The sequence below is a fragment of the Musca vetustissima genome, unplaced genomic scaffold (genome assembly GCF_032173495.1).
Source record: "Musca vetustissima isolate MV318-11 ecotype Yass unplaced genomic scaffold, APGP_CSIRO_Mvet_v1 utg3750, whole genome shotgun sequence".
Classification (NCBI taxonomy): domain Eukaryota; kingdom Metazoa; phylum Arthropoda; class Insecta; order Diptera; family Muscidae; genus Musca; species Musca vetustissima.
Genome location: NW_026874986.1, coordinates 133,369 through 153,820, shown reverse-complemented (window position 1 = coordinate 153,820; position 20,452 = coordinate 133,369). Strand labels below are relative to the sequence as shown.

At 26.3% G+C, this 20,452-nt stretch overlaps 1 protein-coding gene across 1 annotated transcript; it reads right to left on the bottom strand.

Moving 5' to 3' along the window:
- Nucleotides 1–1,170: 1,170 nt before the first annotated feature.
- LOC133337510 (F-box only protein 32) lies at nucleotides 1,171–18,861 on the bottom strand. Its single transcript, XM_061545730.1, has 5 exons — nucleotides 18,711–18,861; nucleotides 3,602–3,888; nucleotides 3,310–3,491; nucleotides 3,125–3,217; nucleotides 1,171–1,562 (listed from the first exon to the last, which is right to left on the bottom strand). Exons 1-5 carry the CDS (start codon nucleotides 18,812–18,814, stop codon nucleotides 1,179–1,181), a joined length of 1,050 nt encoding a protein of 349 aa, XP_061401714.1. The 5' UTR covers nucleotides 18,815–18,861; the 3' UTR covers nucleotides 1,171–1,178.
- Between the last annotated feature and the right edge of the window lie 1,591 nt (nucleotides 18,862–20,452).

Here is a 20,452-nt window from a genome sequence, read left to right as displayed (position 1 = left end):
GATATGTATTATAAGATAACCATTAAAAAAATTAAAACCAAAAAAAGGAAATTAAAAAAAAAAAATAATTTTTTTCCAAAGAACCAAAATTAAAATTAAAAGAAAAATATTGCGAAATTATTCTCAAAAAGAACCAAATTTTTTATTGTTTTTTCTTTATCATTTAGGAATTTACCAAATTCCTTGGTTTTTTGTTCAAAGAACCAAAATCCAAAAATTAAAAAAAAAATTGAAACAAAATAAAAAAAATTTTGCGATTTGGTCTCAAAAAAAAAAATAAATTAAAGAACCAAAATCCCTTTTGATTTTTTTTTATCATTTAGGAAATTATCAAAATTCCTTGGTTTTGAAAATTGTATTTTTTTTTTAAAGTTTTCTAATTTACCAAAATTTGATTTTTAATATTTAATAGTTATTTATAAACAAATAATATAATATATTTTTTGTATATATAAAAATATCAGACTTAACTAGAAAAGATTCATTCAAAATTCATCGACTATATATATAACTGATATAAAGTTTTGAAACATCAGCAAAATGAAAAAAAAACAATGTGGCAGAAATTTACTTAAATTTTAACAATCATTGTTTTTTTAGGTTAGGTTTTGTGTTTCAAAATCATATTTCGTTTGTTTCATAAATTTCAAATTTGTATTTATTTTTACCACAGTTATTCGTTTTGGTTTTTTAATATTTAATTTTTTATTTTTAATATTATTTTTTACAGTATTTGCGTTCTACACAGACAGTAGATTTTTTTTAAATTTTAATTTTTTGTTTTTGTATTTAATATTCTTCTTCTTGATCCATACAATATTATATCACTTTTTTTTAGAAATAGCCTTCCTCTTGAAACTTAATACTTGTTTTGTTGTTGTTGTTGTTTTTTACAATAAATTTTATTTTTGTTTATAGTAATATAAAGAGAGAGGAAAGACTTTACTTAAAAAAAATCAACATCACCATCATCATACCCTAAAGTCTCTTATACATTCATCAGTTCACTTCAAATAACATATACATACATATAATAATTTCTATTTTTTTCATAAAGATTTCCATTTTTCAATATTTTTTTTTCGGTTTAGGTCAGTATTGTGTTTTTTTTTTTTATATCACCATGAGCTTTAATAATAATAAATTAAAAACAAAATCTTTTCGAAATTCAAAAAAATTTACAAAGAGAAAAATTTCAAAAATTGTGCCGGTGGCACTGGCTGTATCAATGTCAATTGGCTGCCGGCTTCCTCTAACCTCTGCTTATAGTCAGGACTTTGATCGACAATACAGGGATGACCATCTGAGGGCCAAAAGAGACAGCAGCAATAACGACACAGTGATAATATCTCAGCAAATTGATAATCATCGTTGAGACCATAGGTCCGTCTTAGCTGATGATAGAATTTCTTCCAATCTTCGACATCGTTGAGGCTTTTTAATTTATTCAGTTCCAAAATCGAATCGATTTGATTTTGATTGAAATGGAAACGTATCAATTCGCGCCATATGCGATGTTCATTGACCAGTTTGGACATGATTTTCCAGGCATCAGCAGAGGCCTAAAATCGAGAAAAAGAAAATGGAAAATTAAGAAAAAAGAAAACTTTTCGAAAATTATCGATAACATTATTTTATAAAGAAAATAATATCGATAATAATATTTTATTTCGATAATATTATCGATAATAAAAATTATATTTAAAAATATTATCGATAACAATATTTTCTATTGAAAATACCTTCAATAACAATATTTTCTTTGGAACATTCTATCGATAACAATGTTTTCCTTATAAATTATTATGGATAACAATATTTTTTTTGAAAAAATTAAAATATACTATCGATAACAATACTTTCTAAAGAAAATACTATCAATAACAGTAATTTTTTAAGAAAATTAAAAAAATATTTTCATTAACAATATTTTCTATTGAAAATATTTTCGATAACAATATTTTCTTTGGAAAATTCTATCGATAACAATGTTTTCCGTATAAATTATTATCGATAACAATATTTTTTTTGAAAAACTTATCGATAACAATATTTTCCATAAAATATACTATCGATAACAATACTTTCTAAAGAAAGTACTATCGATAACAGTAATTTCTTAAGAAAATTAAAAAATATTTTCTATTGAAAATATCTTCGATAACGATATTTTCTTTGGAAAATTCTATCGATAACAATGTTTTCCGTAGAAAATATTATCGATAACAATATTTTCTTTTGAAAAAATTATCGATAACAATATATATTTTTCTATATTATCGATAACAATTCTTTGAAAAAATTATCGATTACAATATTTTCCATAAAATATACTATCGATAACAATACATTCTAAAGAAAATACTATCGATAACATAGTTTTACCTTAGTAGTTAATATCGATAACACCATTTCTTGAAAAAATGTTATCGATTACAATACCCTCTAAAGAAAATACCATCGATAACATTATTCTCTTTAGTAAATATTATCGATAACAACATTTTCTTAGGATAATATTATCGATTACAGTATTTTCATTATATATTTTCTTTAGTAAATATGGTCGATAACAACATTTTCTATAGAAAACGCTACCGATAACAATTTATAGAAAATGCTATCGATAACAGTATATTCCCCTGAAAATATTGTCCATAACAATATTTTATGTAGAAATTATTATCGATAACAATATTTTTTCAAATATTATTATCGATAACAAAATTTCCTTAAGAAAAAAATAACGATAAAAACTTTTTATATTTAAAAAATTATCGATAGCATTATCGATAACAGTGTTTTCCTTTCAAAACATGACCGATAACAATATTTTCTTTTGAAAAAATTATCGAAAATAGTATTTTCTTTTGAAAACATTATCGATACCAGTATTTTCTTTTGAAAACATGATCGATACAAATATTTTTATTTGTAAATATTATCGATAAAATTAATACTGATGGAAAATATTATCGATAACAATATTTTCTATGAAAAATCATTATCGATAACAATATTTCTGATAGCAAATGTTATCGTTAACAATGTTTTCTATGTAAATTTGTCTCCATTGTAAATGTTATCGATAACACAGTTTTTTTCATATCTTACAAATACCTACCTCCAAATCCCTGTGATCGGCAATCCGCAATATTATCTCTCGTATACATTCTTCAGGTAAATCGTGCAATTTTGGACGTATTTCGGGGCCAGGCTAGAAAAACGCAAAAACAAAAATCCCAATTTAGTAAAAGCCGACTTGACATGTGGCCAGGCCACTTTAAATGTAATCATCGATCAACTTACCTCCTTGATTTCAATTTGATTGGCTAGCTGTTGGATCCGCTTAATGGTCTCGACATGTTCCTGCCACAGATTGGAGCTACCCAACGGTTTGCCCCAGCACTTTTGATTCTCCTGATAGACGATGTGTTGCAGTTGCAGTGCCAGGCCGCGCAACACATTCAAATGTTGTTGGCTGTCACTAACTGTAAACGAGAGAGAGCGAGAAGGAAATGGAAAGAAACGAAATGAATAATGACATTAGAAATTAAGAGGAAATAAAATCAAAAGTTGGAGCTTCGTTTGTCTGTCGTACCATGTGAGGCCACTTCTTCGACCATTTGCAACAGTTGCTTCTGGGCACTGCCCGACAAATTGGCAATGCCTTTGTGGGCCACCAGCAGCCGCAACAGCGCCACAATGTAATGGAAGCGTCGTCGATCGCGCACCGAACTACGGAAATCCAAACGTCGTACGGCTTCACCGAGACCATTAAAACCGGCTATTTCGCGGGTACATCGAATCGTGATGTGGCAGTGTGGTGGTATGGTTTCCTCGTTGTTGTCGTCACTTTCATAATTATCTTCGTTAGTGGATGGAAGTCTGTGTGTGTGGGGAAAACGAAAATAGAAAGGAATGCAAAATTAGTAAAATAACAACAAAAAACTACAACACCAAAAACTTGGAGTAAATGAACTTTTGCATTTTTTTTTTGTTTCTGTTTTGTTTTGATTTCGGTGGTGACAACAGCAGATGATCAGATGATCATCGTTTGTTGTTGCTTCAGTGCAAAATTAGGTTGGTCGGTTGTTGCTCCAAAGGAAAAATATAATTAGCCAGCCAGCCAAAAATGGAAAAGCGTAGCAGGCAGCTGTTTTTCAAACGCTTTCCATTAAATTAAAGTGGAAATATTTGAAGCATACCAACAAAAAATAAATTGAGGCAATTTATTTTAGTTTTCAGTTTTGGAAAGTGTAACAAATCATGATTTTTAATTTAAAAAATAACGATAAGGAATTTTCTATGGAAACATAACAATATTTTCTATATAAATTGCTACCGATGACAATATTTTATATTAAAAATATTATCATAATTTTGTCAATAAAAATATATCGAAAACAATTTTTTTATCGATAACAATAACTTTCATAACCGATGACAATATTTTATATTAAACAAATTATCGATAACTGTTTTTTTTAAAGAAAGATATATCGACAACAAATTTGTTATAGAAAGTAATATCGATAACAACATTTTCAATAGCAAATACTAGCGATAATAATGTCGATAACAATAATTTTCATAGCAAATAATATCGATAACAATATGTTCTATTAAAATAGCATCGATATTTTTTTTTTGTAAAATATATAATCGATAACAATATTTTTGTTGAAAAATAATATCGATAACAATATTTGTTAATCAAAGTATTATCGATAACACTATTTTCTAATAATAGTCCCTTCGATAAGGATATGCTCTACAGAATATTGTATCGATAACAATATTTTCTATGAAAATAGTATCGATAACAAATATTTTTAAAAAGATAGAAAATAATATCGATAACAATATAATAATATCGATAACAATAATTTGTATAGAAAATAAAGTCGATAACAATAATTTTCGTAGAAAATAATATCGATAACAATATGTTCTACGGAAAATAATATCGATAACAAAATTGTTTGTTGCAACTAATATCGATAACAATATTTTCTTTCAATAACATTATCAATAACACTATTTTCTACATTCCATTCCATTCTACGTAAAATACTATCGATATCAATATTTTCTATAGAAGATAATATCGTTAACAAAAATGTTTAAAGAAAAATATATCGATAACAATTTTTTTATAGATAATAATATTGGTAACAATACTTTCAATAGAAAGTACTATCGGTAACGATATAATAACATCGACAACAACATTTTTTGTAGAAAATGATATCGATAACAACATATTTATAGAAAATAATATCGATATTGTTAGCGATAACAACAGTTTCTATGAATATTAATACCGATAATAATATCTCACATAGAAAATAACAACGATAACAACATATTTTATACAAAACTTTATCGATAGCAGTATTTTTCATAGAAATGATATCGATTACAATATTTTCTATAAAAATTTGTATCGATTATAATATTTAATATAGAAATGTCTAAAGATAACATTATTTTCTATAGAAAATAATATTGATTACAAATTATTATTATCGATAATAATATTTGCTAATAGAAAATAATATCGATAAGAATATTTTCCATAGCAAATAATAACAATAATGCTGTTTTCAATAGATAATATTATCGATAACAATAATTTCTATACAAATTATGATCGATAACTAAGTTTTCTATAGAAAATAATACAAATAACATTGTTTTCAATAGACAATATTATCGATAACAATATTTACTATACAAATTATTAACGATAACTACGTTTTCTATAGAAAATAATAACGATAACAACATTTTCTATAGAAAATAATACCGATAACACTATTTTCAATAGAAAATAATAACGATAACGAAATTTTGTGTACAAAATAATATCGATAACACCAGTTTCAATACATAAAATTATCGATAATAATATTTTCTATAGAAAATAATATCGATAACGACATTTTATATAGAACATTGTTTTCAATAGATAATATTACCGATAACAATATTTTCTATACAAATTATTATCGATAACCATATTTTATATACAAAATTATTATCGATAACTATATTTTCTGTACAAATTATTATCGATAACAATGTTTTCTACAGCAAATAATACCGATAGCAATATTTTCAATAGATAATATTATCGATAATATATACAGAAAAATATCGATAATAATTTTTTCTATTAACAATTTATAAAAAAAAAATTGTTATCAATTTTTTATAAGAAAATATTTTTAACTTTATTTGTTCTCGAAAAAATAAGAGAAAGTATTTCTTTCCAAATAAATCTTGCCCAACAGTTCATTCAACATTTTTTTTTTTAAAAATAATTTAATGCCTAGGAAAATTGTCGCCAGCGTGTGTATATATACATATATATTTTGATTTTTTGTAAATTACTAGATTCCAAAATAATTTTCTTTTCATTTGAAATTTCTATAAATATCGAACGATTTTTTCCTGTTAACTTCACTAAAAAAAACACAAAAATTAAAACAAAAAATATGACCGATTTTTCATGTTTCGACTTGTTTTCCCTTTTCCTCTTTCCCTTTTGGCCACATGTGACAGATAAATCATCGAACAACTGGCTGACTGACTCAACGACTGAATGACGACGATGTCAAGTCATCAAACGTTCATTTACCTTTTGGTTTATATTTTCCGTATAATTTTCCTCGACACCACAACCCTCCCTGCTTAAATCGCTCCCCCAACCCAACCCAACCCAGCCCACCACTTCAATGCACTCTCGGTGCAATGCAGAAGAAGTTCTAGGCAAAGCTACCGCCGCAGAGTATAAAAATAAATTCTCTGTTTTCCTCCTCCTCCTCCTTCTCGTCATCATCATCATTACCAGTAGCGCAAAGGAACAATTCCCTCCTTCCCCTTTCTCTTTCGTCTTCTTCAGATATGGAAAAACAAGAAAGAAAGCCCGACCGACAGATAGATGGACGGACGGACGAACAGACATCGTTGAATGGGCATCATCCATCCATTTGGAGTTGGAATTTGGATTTATTTTCATTTTCTCTTCTCGGTTCTGTTTTTCTATTCGATATGCATATTTTTGTAAATTGTTGTTGTTTTAGTTGTCGTTGCTGTTGCTTCTGTTTCTGTTTAATTATACATAGAATAGGAGTATGAATGTATGTATGTCCGTTTGTCTGTCTGTATGTAGATGCCAGGGCACAATAATATCTATCTTTGGCCATAGAGAGTTGGTACTTTCAACTTAACAAAAAAAAATTAAAAAAAAAATAAAACGAAATAAAAATGAATTGAAAGCAACAACAGTTGTTGTTGTAGTTTTATTTTTAAATACAAAAACATTCCGAGAACAAAGACGGAGAAATGGAAAATTGAAACATTTCTATGAGTTCTGGTTAATGAAGCAGCCCGCCAGTCAGTCAGTGAACCAACCAGCCTCTGTAACTTAATTAGTGAAACAGAAGATCTGAGGTGGGATGTGAGTCAGAACACAGTGGGATGGGAATTTTGAAAAAAAAATTATGAAACATTTTTTTTATCGATTATTTTTCTATAGAATACATTGTTATCGATATTATTTTCTATAACAAATATTGTTATCGAAATTATAATCTACAGAAAATATAGTTATCGATAAAGTTTTCTATAAATTTTGTTATCGATATTATTTTTTATAGAAAATATTATTATCGATATTTTTCTATATATTTTTTTATCGATATTATTTTTTATAGAAAATATTATTATCGATATTTTTCAATATATTGTACTGTTATAGATATTATTGTCCTATAGAAAATATTGTTATCGATATTATTTTCTACACAAAATATCGTTATCGTTATTATTTTCTATAGAAAATATTGTAATCGATTTTATTTTCTATAAAAAAAAAATTGTTATCGATAATATCTATTGAAAATAGTGTTATCGGTATTATTTGCTATAGAGCAAACGTTGTTTTATCGGTAATAATTATTTTTTATTTTTTATATAACAAAATTACTTATCCATAATTTTTTGTATAGAAAATACTTTATCGAGAATATTTTCTATTGAAAATAGTGTTATCGATAGTATTTTCTATAGAAAATATTATTATCAACATTATTTTTTTAATTGATATTTTTTTACTATAACAAATATTATATCGATAATTTTTTCTACATAAAATATCGTTATCGATATAATTTTCCGTAGAAAATAATGTTATCGATAATATTTTCTATAGAAAATATTATTATTGAAATTATTTTCTCTAAAGAATATAGTTATGGATATTATATTGTATGTTCCTGTAATTGCATTTTTTTTACTATTTTTTTCGATAACATAAAGGAAAAAAGTGCTATCGTAGTAAAAAATAGTAGATTCTTGCAGTACGGGAACAGACCACAATAGTTGTCGACAATATTTCCTAAAGAAAATAATATCGATAACAATGTTTTCGTGAGAAATTCTTATCGATAACAATATTTTCTATTTTTTATAATATCGATTAAAATATTTCTACGAAAAATACTATCGATAAGAATATTTTGCGTAGAAAATATTATCGATAACTATATTTTCCGTGGGAAATGTTATCAATAACATAAAATTTTCTGGAAATTTTTCGATAACAATATATTTTCTAGAAAAAAAATCGATAAAAATAATTTTTATAGAAAGCATTATCGATAACAATATTTTCGTAATAAAATCTTATCGATAACAGTATTTTCGTTCTTCTGTAATTTCGATAAAATAATGTTTAAAGAAAATAATATCGATAACAATATTTTTTTATAATAAATAATATCAATAAGAATATATTCGTAATAAAATCTTATCGATAACAATATTTTCGTTTTCCGGTAAATTCGATAACAATATTATCTATACTAAATAACATCGATAAGAATGTTTTTATGAAAACTACTATCGATAACTATATTTTCCGTAGAAAATATTATCGACAAAAATATTTTCTATGGAAAATACTATCAATGACAAAATATTTTCGTAGAAAATATTATCGATAACAAAATATTTGATAACAATATATTTTCTAGAAGAAAACCAAATACCAAATAATATCGATAACAATATTTCCGTAGATAATAGTATCAATAAAAATATTTTCGTAATAAAATTTGATCGATAACAATATTTTCTATGGAAAATACTATCGATACCGATATTTTCCGTAGAAAATAATATCGATAACAACATTTTTTAATTGAAAATATTATCGATAATAAAATATTTCTTAGAAAAAAAATGTCGATAAAAATATTTTTATAGGAAACGTTATCGTTAACAATTATAATCGATAATCGAAATCAACGATAAATATTAACGATAAAAATAGTTTCTATGGAAAATATTATCGATAAAAAATATTTTCTATGGAAATTATTATCGATAAGAAATATTTTCTATAGAAAACATTATCGATAAATCGATTTTCTATAGAAAATATAATCGATAACAATAATTTCTATAAAAAATATTATCGATGACTAAATAAATAACTATTTCTAAAGATATGTTATAACCCAAAAAAATATTTTGTTATAACAAAAATGTTATCGATTGTTATAATATTTTCCGATAAATTTACATTATTCATTCAACCAAGAAGATGATCAAGTCAAAGTCACCCACTCCGCTCTCCATATATATAATATAGTAAATATGTATATATAGTCTATATATAGTGGTTTTTACTGCACCAAGGAAATGCAAGGATATTTACAAAGTACAAACACACACACTCATACATACATATATATTTTACACAAGGACATTATTATGACCAAAACTTGTCTGACTGTCTGTGTGTGTGTGAGAGAGTGTTTGATGGCTTTGTGGTTTTTCCTGTTTCTGTTTGTCCCTCTGTTACATCAGCCGCCACATTTTACCGTTGAGAAAAAGGGGGAAAGTGAAAGTGAAAAAACCCCTCTTCGAATCAAAACCCAAACACTGCAATGACCTTAAATTGGTGAAGGTCTAATTGGCCTAATTTTTTTGGTTAGAGATTTATTTGTTTTTCTAGACAAATTTTTTGGTGTGGTCATTTTGAAAAGGGGTCTTTCGACTTGATGATGCCTGTCCTTCATATGATTTGACATGTAAATCAATTAGCATAATTGAGTGTGGACTATTAATGATTTTGAAATTAAAATTCATTATGGATTTTAAAATATAATTACAAAACGAGATTGGTTTTAAATTTAAATATTTTGTAATATTTGGTTGTCGGAATTAAAAAAAACATTTGTTTCTTATCAAACATATTTTTTTTAATTTTACCCCACCAAAATAATCAAAAAATCTCCACGGGGCGAAGTTGAAACACCAAATTGTTATTTATTTATGTTAGAGGTCATTGAACACACACACAAAATTGTAAATGAAAAACAAAAAAACACATACAATTTTGAAACACATGTAATCGTCGATTTCGAAAATGCGTAGCCGAAATTGCGTTGTATTTATTTTTTGTGGGTATTGAAGTAAGTGGGGGAAACAGTGGTTTCATTTTTTTTTTTGTTTTGGAAAATTGTGATATTTTTGAATTGTTTATATTTACCTCCTTCTAGAACCTGAAAGAAATTTCTTTTAATTGAAATTGTTTTGGATTTTCCCTGAAAAAAATTTTGAAAATTTTTACCACTTTTTGAGTTTGGGAACAGGCCAATTTAAAAAAAAAAAATATCCAAGCCATTTAAGGCCATCTTAAAAATTTAATCCCCATTACTTGGATAATATGCTAATCATGATGACAGTAACATTCAAAATCTAAATCCCCCACCGACCCATCCTCCCACCCACACACAGATAATGATGGCCTTTGCAAGTATATATGTATGTAAGTGCATAACTGTTGTAATGACTTACAATAACGACAACAATGGGTAGTCGGACACAATAGCACAGATTTTCCACAACTATATGCCTATGTATGTATGTGTGTACATACACAGACACACACACTACAACACCCTGCATATTTTACTATTTTTTTTTTTAAATTTTCTCGTTGATTTTTTCGGTGGCTTTGTTCTGATTTTTTTTTCGAAAGTCTGTCAGTCAGTTTGTCTGTTCGCCTTTCGTTTTTATTACTACTATTTTGACCACAACACGTAGTATGACCCAGTTTCCGTAACATGTACAGGCACACACACACCCATACATACATCTGGTATAAATATAGGTGGCATGGCTACAATGTGAATTCTGTTCTCTTCTCGAAATTTGCCAATCCATATTTCTTTATGTTTGTATTTGGCCTGTCAAAAAAGTGAGTGAAGGTATTGTGGTGGTGGTAGTAGTGTGACATCGAGGTGATGTCCTATAAGAGCATACATAGAGACACACATACATACATGATGGATAAATTACAAAAAAAGGAAGTAATAACTTAAGGATAACTGAAAAAAATATTATCGAAATTAAACAAAAAATCGATAATAATAATTTATAAAGAAAATACCATCGATAACGTTATTTACTGCAGAAAATCTTTCCTGCAAAAAAATGATAAGCATATGTTATAAAGAAATTAGTATCGATAAATATATTTTAAATAAAAAATAATACTGATAAAAATCTTATCGATAACAAAATTTCCGGTAAAAAAACTCCGACCTTTAACACTATATCGACAGTTACATTTTTTTATAAAAAATAGTATCGATAACAATATTTTCTGAAGAAAATATTATCAATAAATATATTTTTTTTTTGCAAAAAATTATATCGATAACAATATTTTCTACAAAAAATCGTATCGATAACTACATCTTCCATGTAGAATTTAATCGATAACAGCAATTTATATAAATAATATTTTCAAAAAAAAAACAATATTTTCGATAACAAAATTTATCGATAACAAAATTTTTTGTAACAAAACAACGACCTCTAACACTATCAACCTTTAATCATATCGATTGCAACATTATTTATAGAAAATAGTATCGATAACCAAATTTCCTATAGATATTCATATCGATCACAATATTTTCTATAACAAATATTAACGATAAATACTTTTTTGTTCAGAAAATCATATCGATAACAATATTTTCTGCATAAAATTTTATTGTTACAAATATTTTCTATAAAAATATATAAATATAAAAATTTTCTATAAAATAACCTTATCGATAACAATATTTTCTATAGCAAATATTACCGATAACTATTTTTTTTTCAGAAAATTGTACCGATAACCATATTTTCTATTACAAATATTACCGATATTAAATATTTTTCCTGTAGAAAATTGTATCGATAACAATATTTTCTAGAAAAAAAAATCGATAACAATATTTTCTAGGGAAAATTTTATCGATAACAATATTTTTTATACAAAATATTACCGATAAATAATTTTTTGCAGAAAATCGATATCGATAAAAAATTTATCTAGAGAAAAATGTATCGATGACAATAAAAAATATATCGATAACAAGATTTTCTAGAGAAAAATTTATCAATAACAATATTTTCTAAAAAAAATATATCGATAACAATTTTCAATATCAATAACAATAATTTGTACAGAATATAGTTTCGATAACAATATTTTCTGTGGAAAATCTTATCGATAACAATATTTTCTGTGGAAAATCTTATCGATAACAATATTTACTGTGGAAAATCGTATCGATAACAATATTTTCTATAATAAATATTACCGATTAATATTTTTCTGCATAAAATTGTATCGATAACAATATTTTCTATGGAAAAATATATCTATAACAATATTTTTAACAACAAATATTATCGATAATAATATTATCCATAGAAAATATTGTCGATAGCAAAGTTTTCTACAGGCAATTACATCGATAGCAACATGTTCTATAAAAAATAATATCGATAACCAAATTTTCTATAAAAAATATTTTCAATAGCATATTTTATAAATTTTAATCGATAAAATTTTTTCTGTAGAAAATCATGTCGATAAAAATATTATCTATTGAAAATTTTAGCAAAATTTTCCATAAAATATTTCCTACAAAAATGTTTGCCAATATCAGTTTTATCTATAGAAAATGTTGTTATCGATAAAAATAAAATACATGCGACAACAACATTTTCGTTATAGAATTTAATCGATAAACATAAATAATATACGTAATATTTAATAACAATATTTATGATAGAAAATATTATCGATAACAATATTTATGACAGAAAATATTATCGATAACAATATTTATGACAGGAAATATTATTGATAAAAATATTTATGATAAAAATATCGATAACAATACATTCGTTATAAAAATCGTATCGATAACACCATCCCTATAAAAATATTATCGATAGCAATATTTTCTGCAGAAAATTGTAACGATAACAATCGTTTCTTAAGAAAAGTTGATCGATAACAATATCATCTATAGAAAATATTATCGATAAAAACACTTGCTATAAAAAATATTATCGATAACTATATTTTCCATAAAAAATGTTATTGATATTAATAATTTCTAATGAAAATATTATCGATAACAATATTTTGTATAGAAAATATTATCGATAATAATATTTTCTATAGAAAATATTATCGATAACATTTTTTTTTGTTAAAAATATTAACGATACATTTTTTTTATTATTTCCTTTAAAAAGAATTCCTTCAAAGTAATGGGCTGTGAATGTTGTTGCCTTTTAAAAAACTGCAATTATGCATATGGCATATTTACCGTTACCTATAAACTTGTACATATTTATATACATATATTCATATACTACTATATTTATATATGTATGTGTCTATACTTTTGGAAACCTTCACCTCGTTTTTATGAAATTGAAAAAAAAAGAATGGGAAAACCCAACAACAACCAAAGTATTTCCCTTTTATCTCTTCTTCTTTGTTCACTACTCTACCACTCAAACTCAGTGATTGCTCTCTTTTTCTCATTTCGTTGTAGTCTGCTGTGACTGTCATTTGTCAAATGCTGCATTTGTTGCTGTTGTTATTTTTTTTTCATTTAGTGTATATATATATAGTATATGTACATAGTACATATTATCCTTATTGCACCATCCAACAACAATAACAACAACTACTACATCTGTATTGCTCTGTTGGCAAATTGTTGCATAAAACAGCTGATAAGACAGGCTGGCATTGCTTTTTATTTCTTCTTTTTCTTCCACTGTCATATCAGTGGTATAACGGATATGCAGGCATAGTTGGAAAAAGAATTTGTCTATTTCTAATTGGAAAAGGAATCTCCAACCAAATGCCTGTCTATTCAATGTCAAAAATTAATCAAAGAAGCAGAAGAAGAAATAGTATTTGTGGACTCATTCGTTTTTTTGTGTGTGAGTCTTTAAATGTCAAGTTGTCAAATGTCAGCTGTGTGAGTGAGCCTAGCAAAACTAAACAAAGAGACAGATCTCTGATAATTGCAATATGGCTAGAGGGAAAAATTAAATTATAAAAAAAACGAGAAATGATTTGAATTAAAAAAAAAAACAAAAATTATTTAATTTAAATGGAAAAAAATTGGGAGATTACCAAATAGCCATTCACAAAAGAGATACAAAAGAAACAATCTGCATTATTTTTATTAACTATTTTTTTTTTTTAATTCGATCGGATTGAGGTTTCCATTTGTTTGGTAGTGACTAAACCAACCTGTCCGTTTGTCTGTCTGATTAAAAATTAAATTATGAAAATTCCAGCAAATCTATTTCACCATATTACACGTCTGTCTGTCTATTCATACCCCAATCAGTCAGCCAGTCATTCCTTCATTCATGGATGGATGAATGGCTGGTTGGAAATAAATAAAATAAAATGCAATACACCAGGGGTGAAGATAAAGCGGACTGTATAGTCAAAATGATATAAAAAACCAAACAAACGCGTCCAATACACTTGCCACACATGTGTTTTGGTGAGGTGGGCCTGAAACAAAAAGATATGGCCAAAATAAAAAAAAACAAAACAAACTGAAACAAAGAAGTTCATGCGTTACGGAAACCCGTTCAAAAATTACATTCACACTTTTTTTCGAAAACAAAAAAGAAAAAAAAACAAATTAATTTCACGCTGGGCTACAAATTAACGTTCAGTATTTTTTGTGTAGTTTTTTGTAGAGGATTTGAGTTCAGTGGTAAGATACATTTTTTTAAATAAAAATAAATAAAAATTTTCTATGGAAAATAATATCGGTAACAATATTTTATATGGAAAATAATATATATATCGACATTTTCTGTAGAAAATAGTTTCGATAACAACATTTTCTTCAAATAATTTTATCGTTAACAACGTTTTCTATAAGAAATAATATCGATAATCGTATTTTCTATAGAAAATAATATCGATAACAGTATTTTCTTTAGGAAGAGCTATCGATAACACTAATTTTCATAGAAAATAATATCGACAAGAATATTTTCTATGAAAAATAACACTATTTTCTATAGAAAATAGTATCGATAGCAACATTTTCTATAGAAAACATTATCGATAACAATATTCTCTGCAAACATTTTTACCGATAACAATATTTCCTATTGGAAATAATATCGATAACAAAATTTTCTTCAAATAATTTATCGATAACACCATTTTGTATATAAAATAGTATCAATAACATTTCTATAGAACGTATTACGATAACACTATTTTATATATAAAGCATTGTCGATAACAACGTTCTCTACAAAAAATTTTAACGAAAACAATATTTTCTATAGAAAACCATATCGATAACAATATTTCCTATTGAAATTAATATCGATAACAACATTTTCTTCACATAATTTTATCGATAACTTTATTTTCTGCAAAAAATAGTAGAAAATATTATCGATAACAATATTTTCTGTAGAAAATAGTATCGATAACAATATTTTCTAAAGGAATTATTAACGATAACACTATTTTCTATATAAATAATTGTCGATAAAAACATTCCTCAACTAAAAAAGTTACCGATAACAATATTTTATATAGAAAATATCATCAATAACCCAATTTTTTAAAGAAATAGTAGGAATAACAATATATATATATATATATAGAAATGATATCGATCATATTATTTTCGATACAAAATATTATCGATAACAATTTTTTATCGCAAATATTATCGATAATACTATTTTCTATAGAAAATAACTTCGATAATAATATTTTCTATGAAAAATAATATCGATGACAATATTTTCTGTAAAATGCTACCGATAACATTTTTTTCTATAGAAAATGCTACCGATAACAATGTTTTCTACGAAAGATATCATCGATAACAATAGTTTTAATACAAAAACCTGTCGATAACAATATTTTCTATAAAAAATATTATCGATAACAATAATTTTAATACTAAAACTTATCGATAACAATGTTTTTTATAAAAACTATTATCGATAACAATAATTTCTATAGGAAATGCTACCGATAACAATGTATTCTATGAAATTTTAATACTAAAACTTATCGATAACAATGTTTTTTATAAAAACTATTATCGATAACAATAATTTCTATAGGAAATGCTGTCGATAACAATATTTTCTATAGAAAATGCTACTGATAACAATGTATTCTATGAAAAATATTATCGATAACAATAATTTTAATACAAAAACCTATCGATAACAATATTTTCTATAAAAAATATTATCGATAACAATAATTTCTACTGAAAATACTACTGTTAACAATATTTTCTATAGAAAAAACCGATAACAATGATTTCTATTAAAAATACCAAAATAACCCCCTCGATAAATTGCAACAAATCCTAAAATGTTATGTCACTCATACCCCACCACAAAAAAAAAATATTACATTATTTCTGCAAAATGAATACAACAACACCAACAACAAAAAATGCACATTCGGAAAAATTAGAAATTATGATTGACAGGTTGTCAGTCTGTGCGAACAACAAAAACACAAAGCCCCACTGAACTATTGGCTCACATCGTAGGAGACGACGAGACGAGTTTACATGAAAAAGTCACAAAAATTTTTTTTTGTATATTAAAAGCCACTACACTAGCTTAAGTCATCGTCATGTAACAGTTGCTGTGAGTCGATTTGTTTTTTCATTGAATTCAATTTGAGTCTAGCTATTTTTTTCTAAATGTGGAAATGCCACCTTTTGCATGATATAAACCCGGAAAACACTGACAAACACACTCACACACATCGAGCGGTATTTGGGAAATATTTTTGGTGTGTGTGTGTGAGAGTAAAAGTTGTTATAAAAACGATAATAATTACAATCATGGGAAATAAAATGTTGTAAAGGAGGGGGAGGAGGATGGAAATTATGTCACGTTGTGATCGATAGCAATGTTTTTTTTTGTTAAAAAATGAGATCGATAATGTTATTTATTACAGAAAATATGAACGATAACAGAATTTTCTATGGACAATAGTATCGATAACAACATATTTGGAAGGAAATCTTACCGATAACAATATTTTCTGTGGAAAATAGTATTGATCAAATATTTTCCATTTGAAAAATTATCTATTCCAGTCTTTTCTATTAGAAAAATTATCGATAACAATATTTTTAATATAATAATATTTTCAATACAAAATGTTATCGATAACAATATTTTTTATAGACAACACTATCGATAACACTAATTTATATAGGAAATATTATCGAAAACAATATTTTGCTTTAAAAATAGTATCGATAACAACATTATCTACATGAAAAATTATCGATAACAATATTTTCCATATAAAAAATTATCGATAAGTGTATTTTCAATACAAAACTTTATCGATAAATATATTTTCAATACACAATCTTATCGATAACTATATTTTCTACAGAAAATATTTTCAATACACAATCTTATCGATAACTATATTTACTATAGAAAAATACAAAATTTCCTAATATTTTAAATACAAAATCTTATCGATAACAACGGAAAATACTATGGATAACAATATTTTAATTCAAAAATGCTATCGATAATTCTATTTTCTATAGAAAACACTACCGATAACACTAATTTCTAAGGGAAAATTGTATCGATAACAATACTTTCGTTTGAAAATAACATCGATAACAATACTATTTATCAAAAATAATATCAATAACGCTTTTTTCTTTAGAAAAACTAAATTGTATGGACAATTTTATCGATAACAATATTTCCTATGGGAAACAATGTCGATAACAACATTTTCTGTAGACAACATCATCGATAACAATATTTTCTATATAAAAAAACTATCGACAACTCTATTTATTATAGAAAACACTACAGATAACACTAATTTAAAAAAAAAAATTGAATCGATAACAATATTTTGTTTGAATATAACATCGATAACAATACTGTATATCAAAAATAATATCGATAACACTAATTTCTATAAAAATATTATCGATAACATATTTTTATAACGAAGTTATCATTGATAACAATATTATTTATACAAAATATTTTCGATAACAATATTTTCAGAAATAATTGTTATAGATAACAATCGATTTCACAAAAAATATTATCAATTTGTATGTCTTTCTTACAAAATCTTAACGATAACATAATGTTTTATATAAAATATTTTCGATAACAATATTTTTTAAAGTAATTGTTATCGATAACAATGTTTTTGACTAAAATATCATGGATAGTAATGTTTTATTTACAAAATCTTAACAATAAATTAAATTACTCAAACCGCGTTGTTTGCTTCTACCTACCTTTTACGTTTACCGCATTCGAGCACCTTTAACCGCTCCCAGCCCTCATCAGTCTTGACCCATGCCTCGCCGGGTGAACGCCAATCTTTTGAGATAAAAGGCATGTTACTGCTTTCTTTTCTTTTTTTGTTGTTGTTGTTGTAGATTTATTTAAAACTTTTTTTGATCTCTTTGCAAAAAAATTCGTTTCGTTTTCACCTTTTTCTTCTTTTTTATTTAAAAACTCTTTTTTTCTTTGTTGAACAGCTGAGTTTTTTGTTTTTGTTAATTTATTTTTTTAATAAAAATTTTAATTTAGGACGGTTGAGCACTCCAGTTGCAGATTTTGTGGCTGAGGGTTAGGTGTAAGAAAAATATAATTAAAAAATCTATCTTCTCTTCAACACAACTCAATTTTGTTGTTAATATCCCCATTTTACTTTCCATTCCTTGTTTTCTCTCTAATATGGCATCTCTTTTTTCATTCCTTATTTTCCCTCTAATATGGCATCTCCATTTTTATTGTCTTGATTAATTCCCAATTTATTTATTTTTTAATTCCTTTCTTCAATAAACCCCCAATGTTTCCCTCCATTTTATTTTCTTTTTCCCCACAACACGACATCTCTACCTTTTATTTTGTTTTTGTTTATAATAATACCTCGTCTTCTCACCCCCCTCCCCCTCCCATAAACAACTACATATGCCTATATTGGGGATAGACAGCTGATTTTTGCCAATTTACGACGTTTTCTTATTGCAATGTTTTCTCACGGACAGGCTGTTGCAAATTTGGTTTGTTTTGGTTTGCTCCAACAAGACGCGCGAGCTCTCTCTCCATCTAACGGGCGCTCACATCTGTCTCTCAACCATTGCAAACAGAATAAAACACGATTAACAATAACAACAAACCATAAAGGGGGGCTAACAGTGAGTGGCTAACTGGCCTGCTGTGTTGTGCCTATTATAACAGCTGAGATGGATTTTGATTTATTGTTGTTGTTATTTATTATTATAAACTAAAACAATTACAACAACATGTATGATTTTTGCCAATTTACGACGTTTTTTTATTGGAGACTGTTGAAAATTTGGTTTGTTTTGGTTTGCTCCAACAATCAGTGTTGCCGAAAGTGGGCATTTATGCCCAAAAATGGGCATAAAAAATTTAAAATTTTGGACTTGGGCGGATTTTGGGCATTTTTTCGTTTGCGGAACATTTAAATTTTTGTATATATTTGTTTACCCTACACAAATATGTTGTGAGAAATTTTATTGTCCCAAGAATTTGTAAAACTGCGAAATAATTGCTCCAAGACCGCCGATATATTTCGACTAGCTGATTCGATTTAGACCTGTTTTTCCGCCTGTATGTCCATTATAATTTGTATGGATTAATCGCCATTTGTATGTGGATCAGGTTCTATCCAAAGACGACTCTTATATGCTCAAATGGATCTAAAACTTTACTTTTGTCTGTATTCTGGTCGCTCTCGAGATCACAATTATGACCCGAACAAGACTAAACTTTACACAGGAAAAAATCATGGATGTTTATGTTTGGTTCTAATCGCTCTATAGACCATATGTATGATCTGAAAACCATGTAATTTAACCGGAAAGAGGAACTGGGCATCGAAGATCATGTCATTCTATGGTGGACATGTTTTTTCCACGAACATATGAAATAAAATAAATAATTTGTACTTTGAAATCATTTCAACTATCTTGACGTATGTAGTCGGATATACCAAAATGTTCAT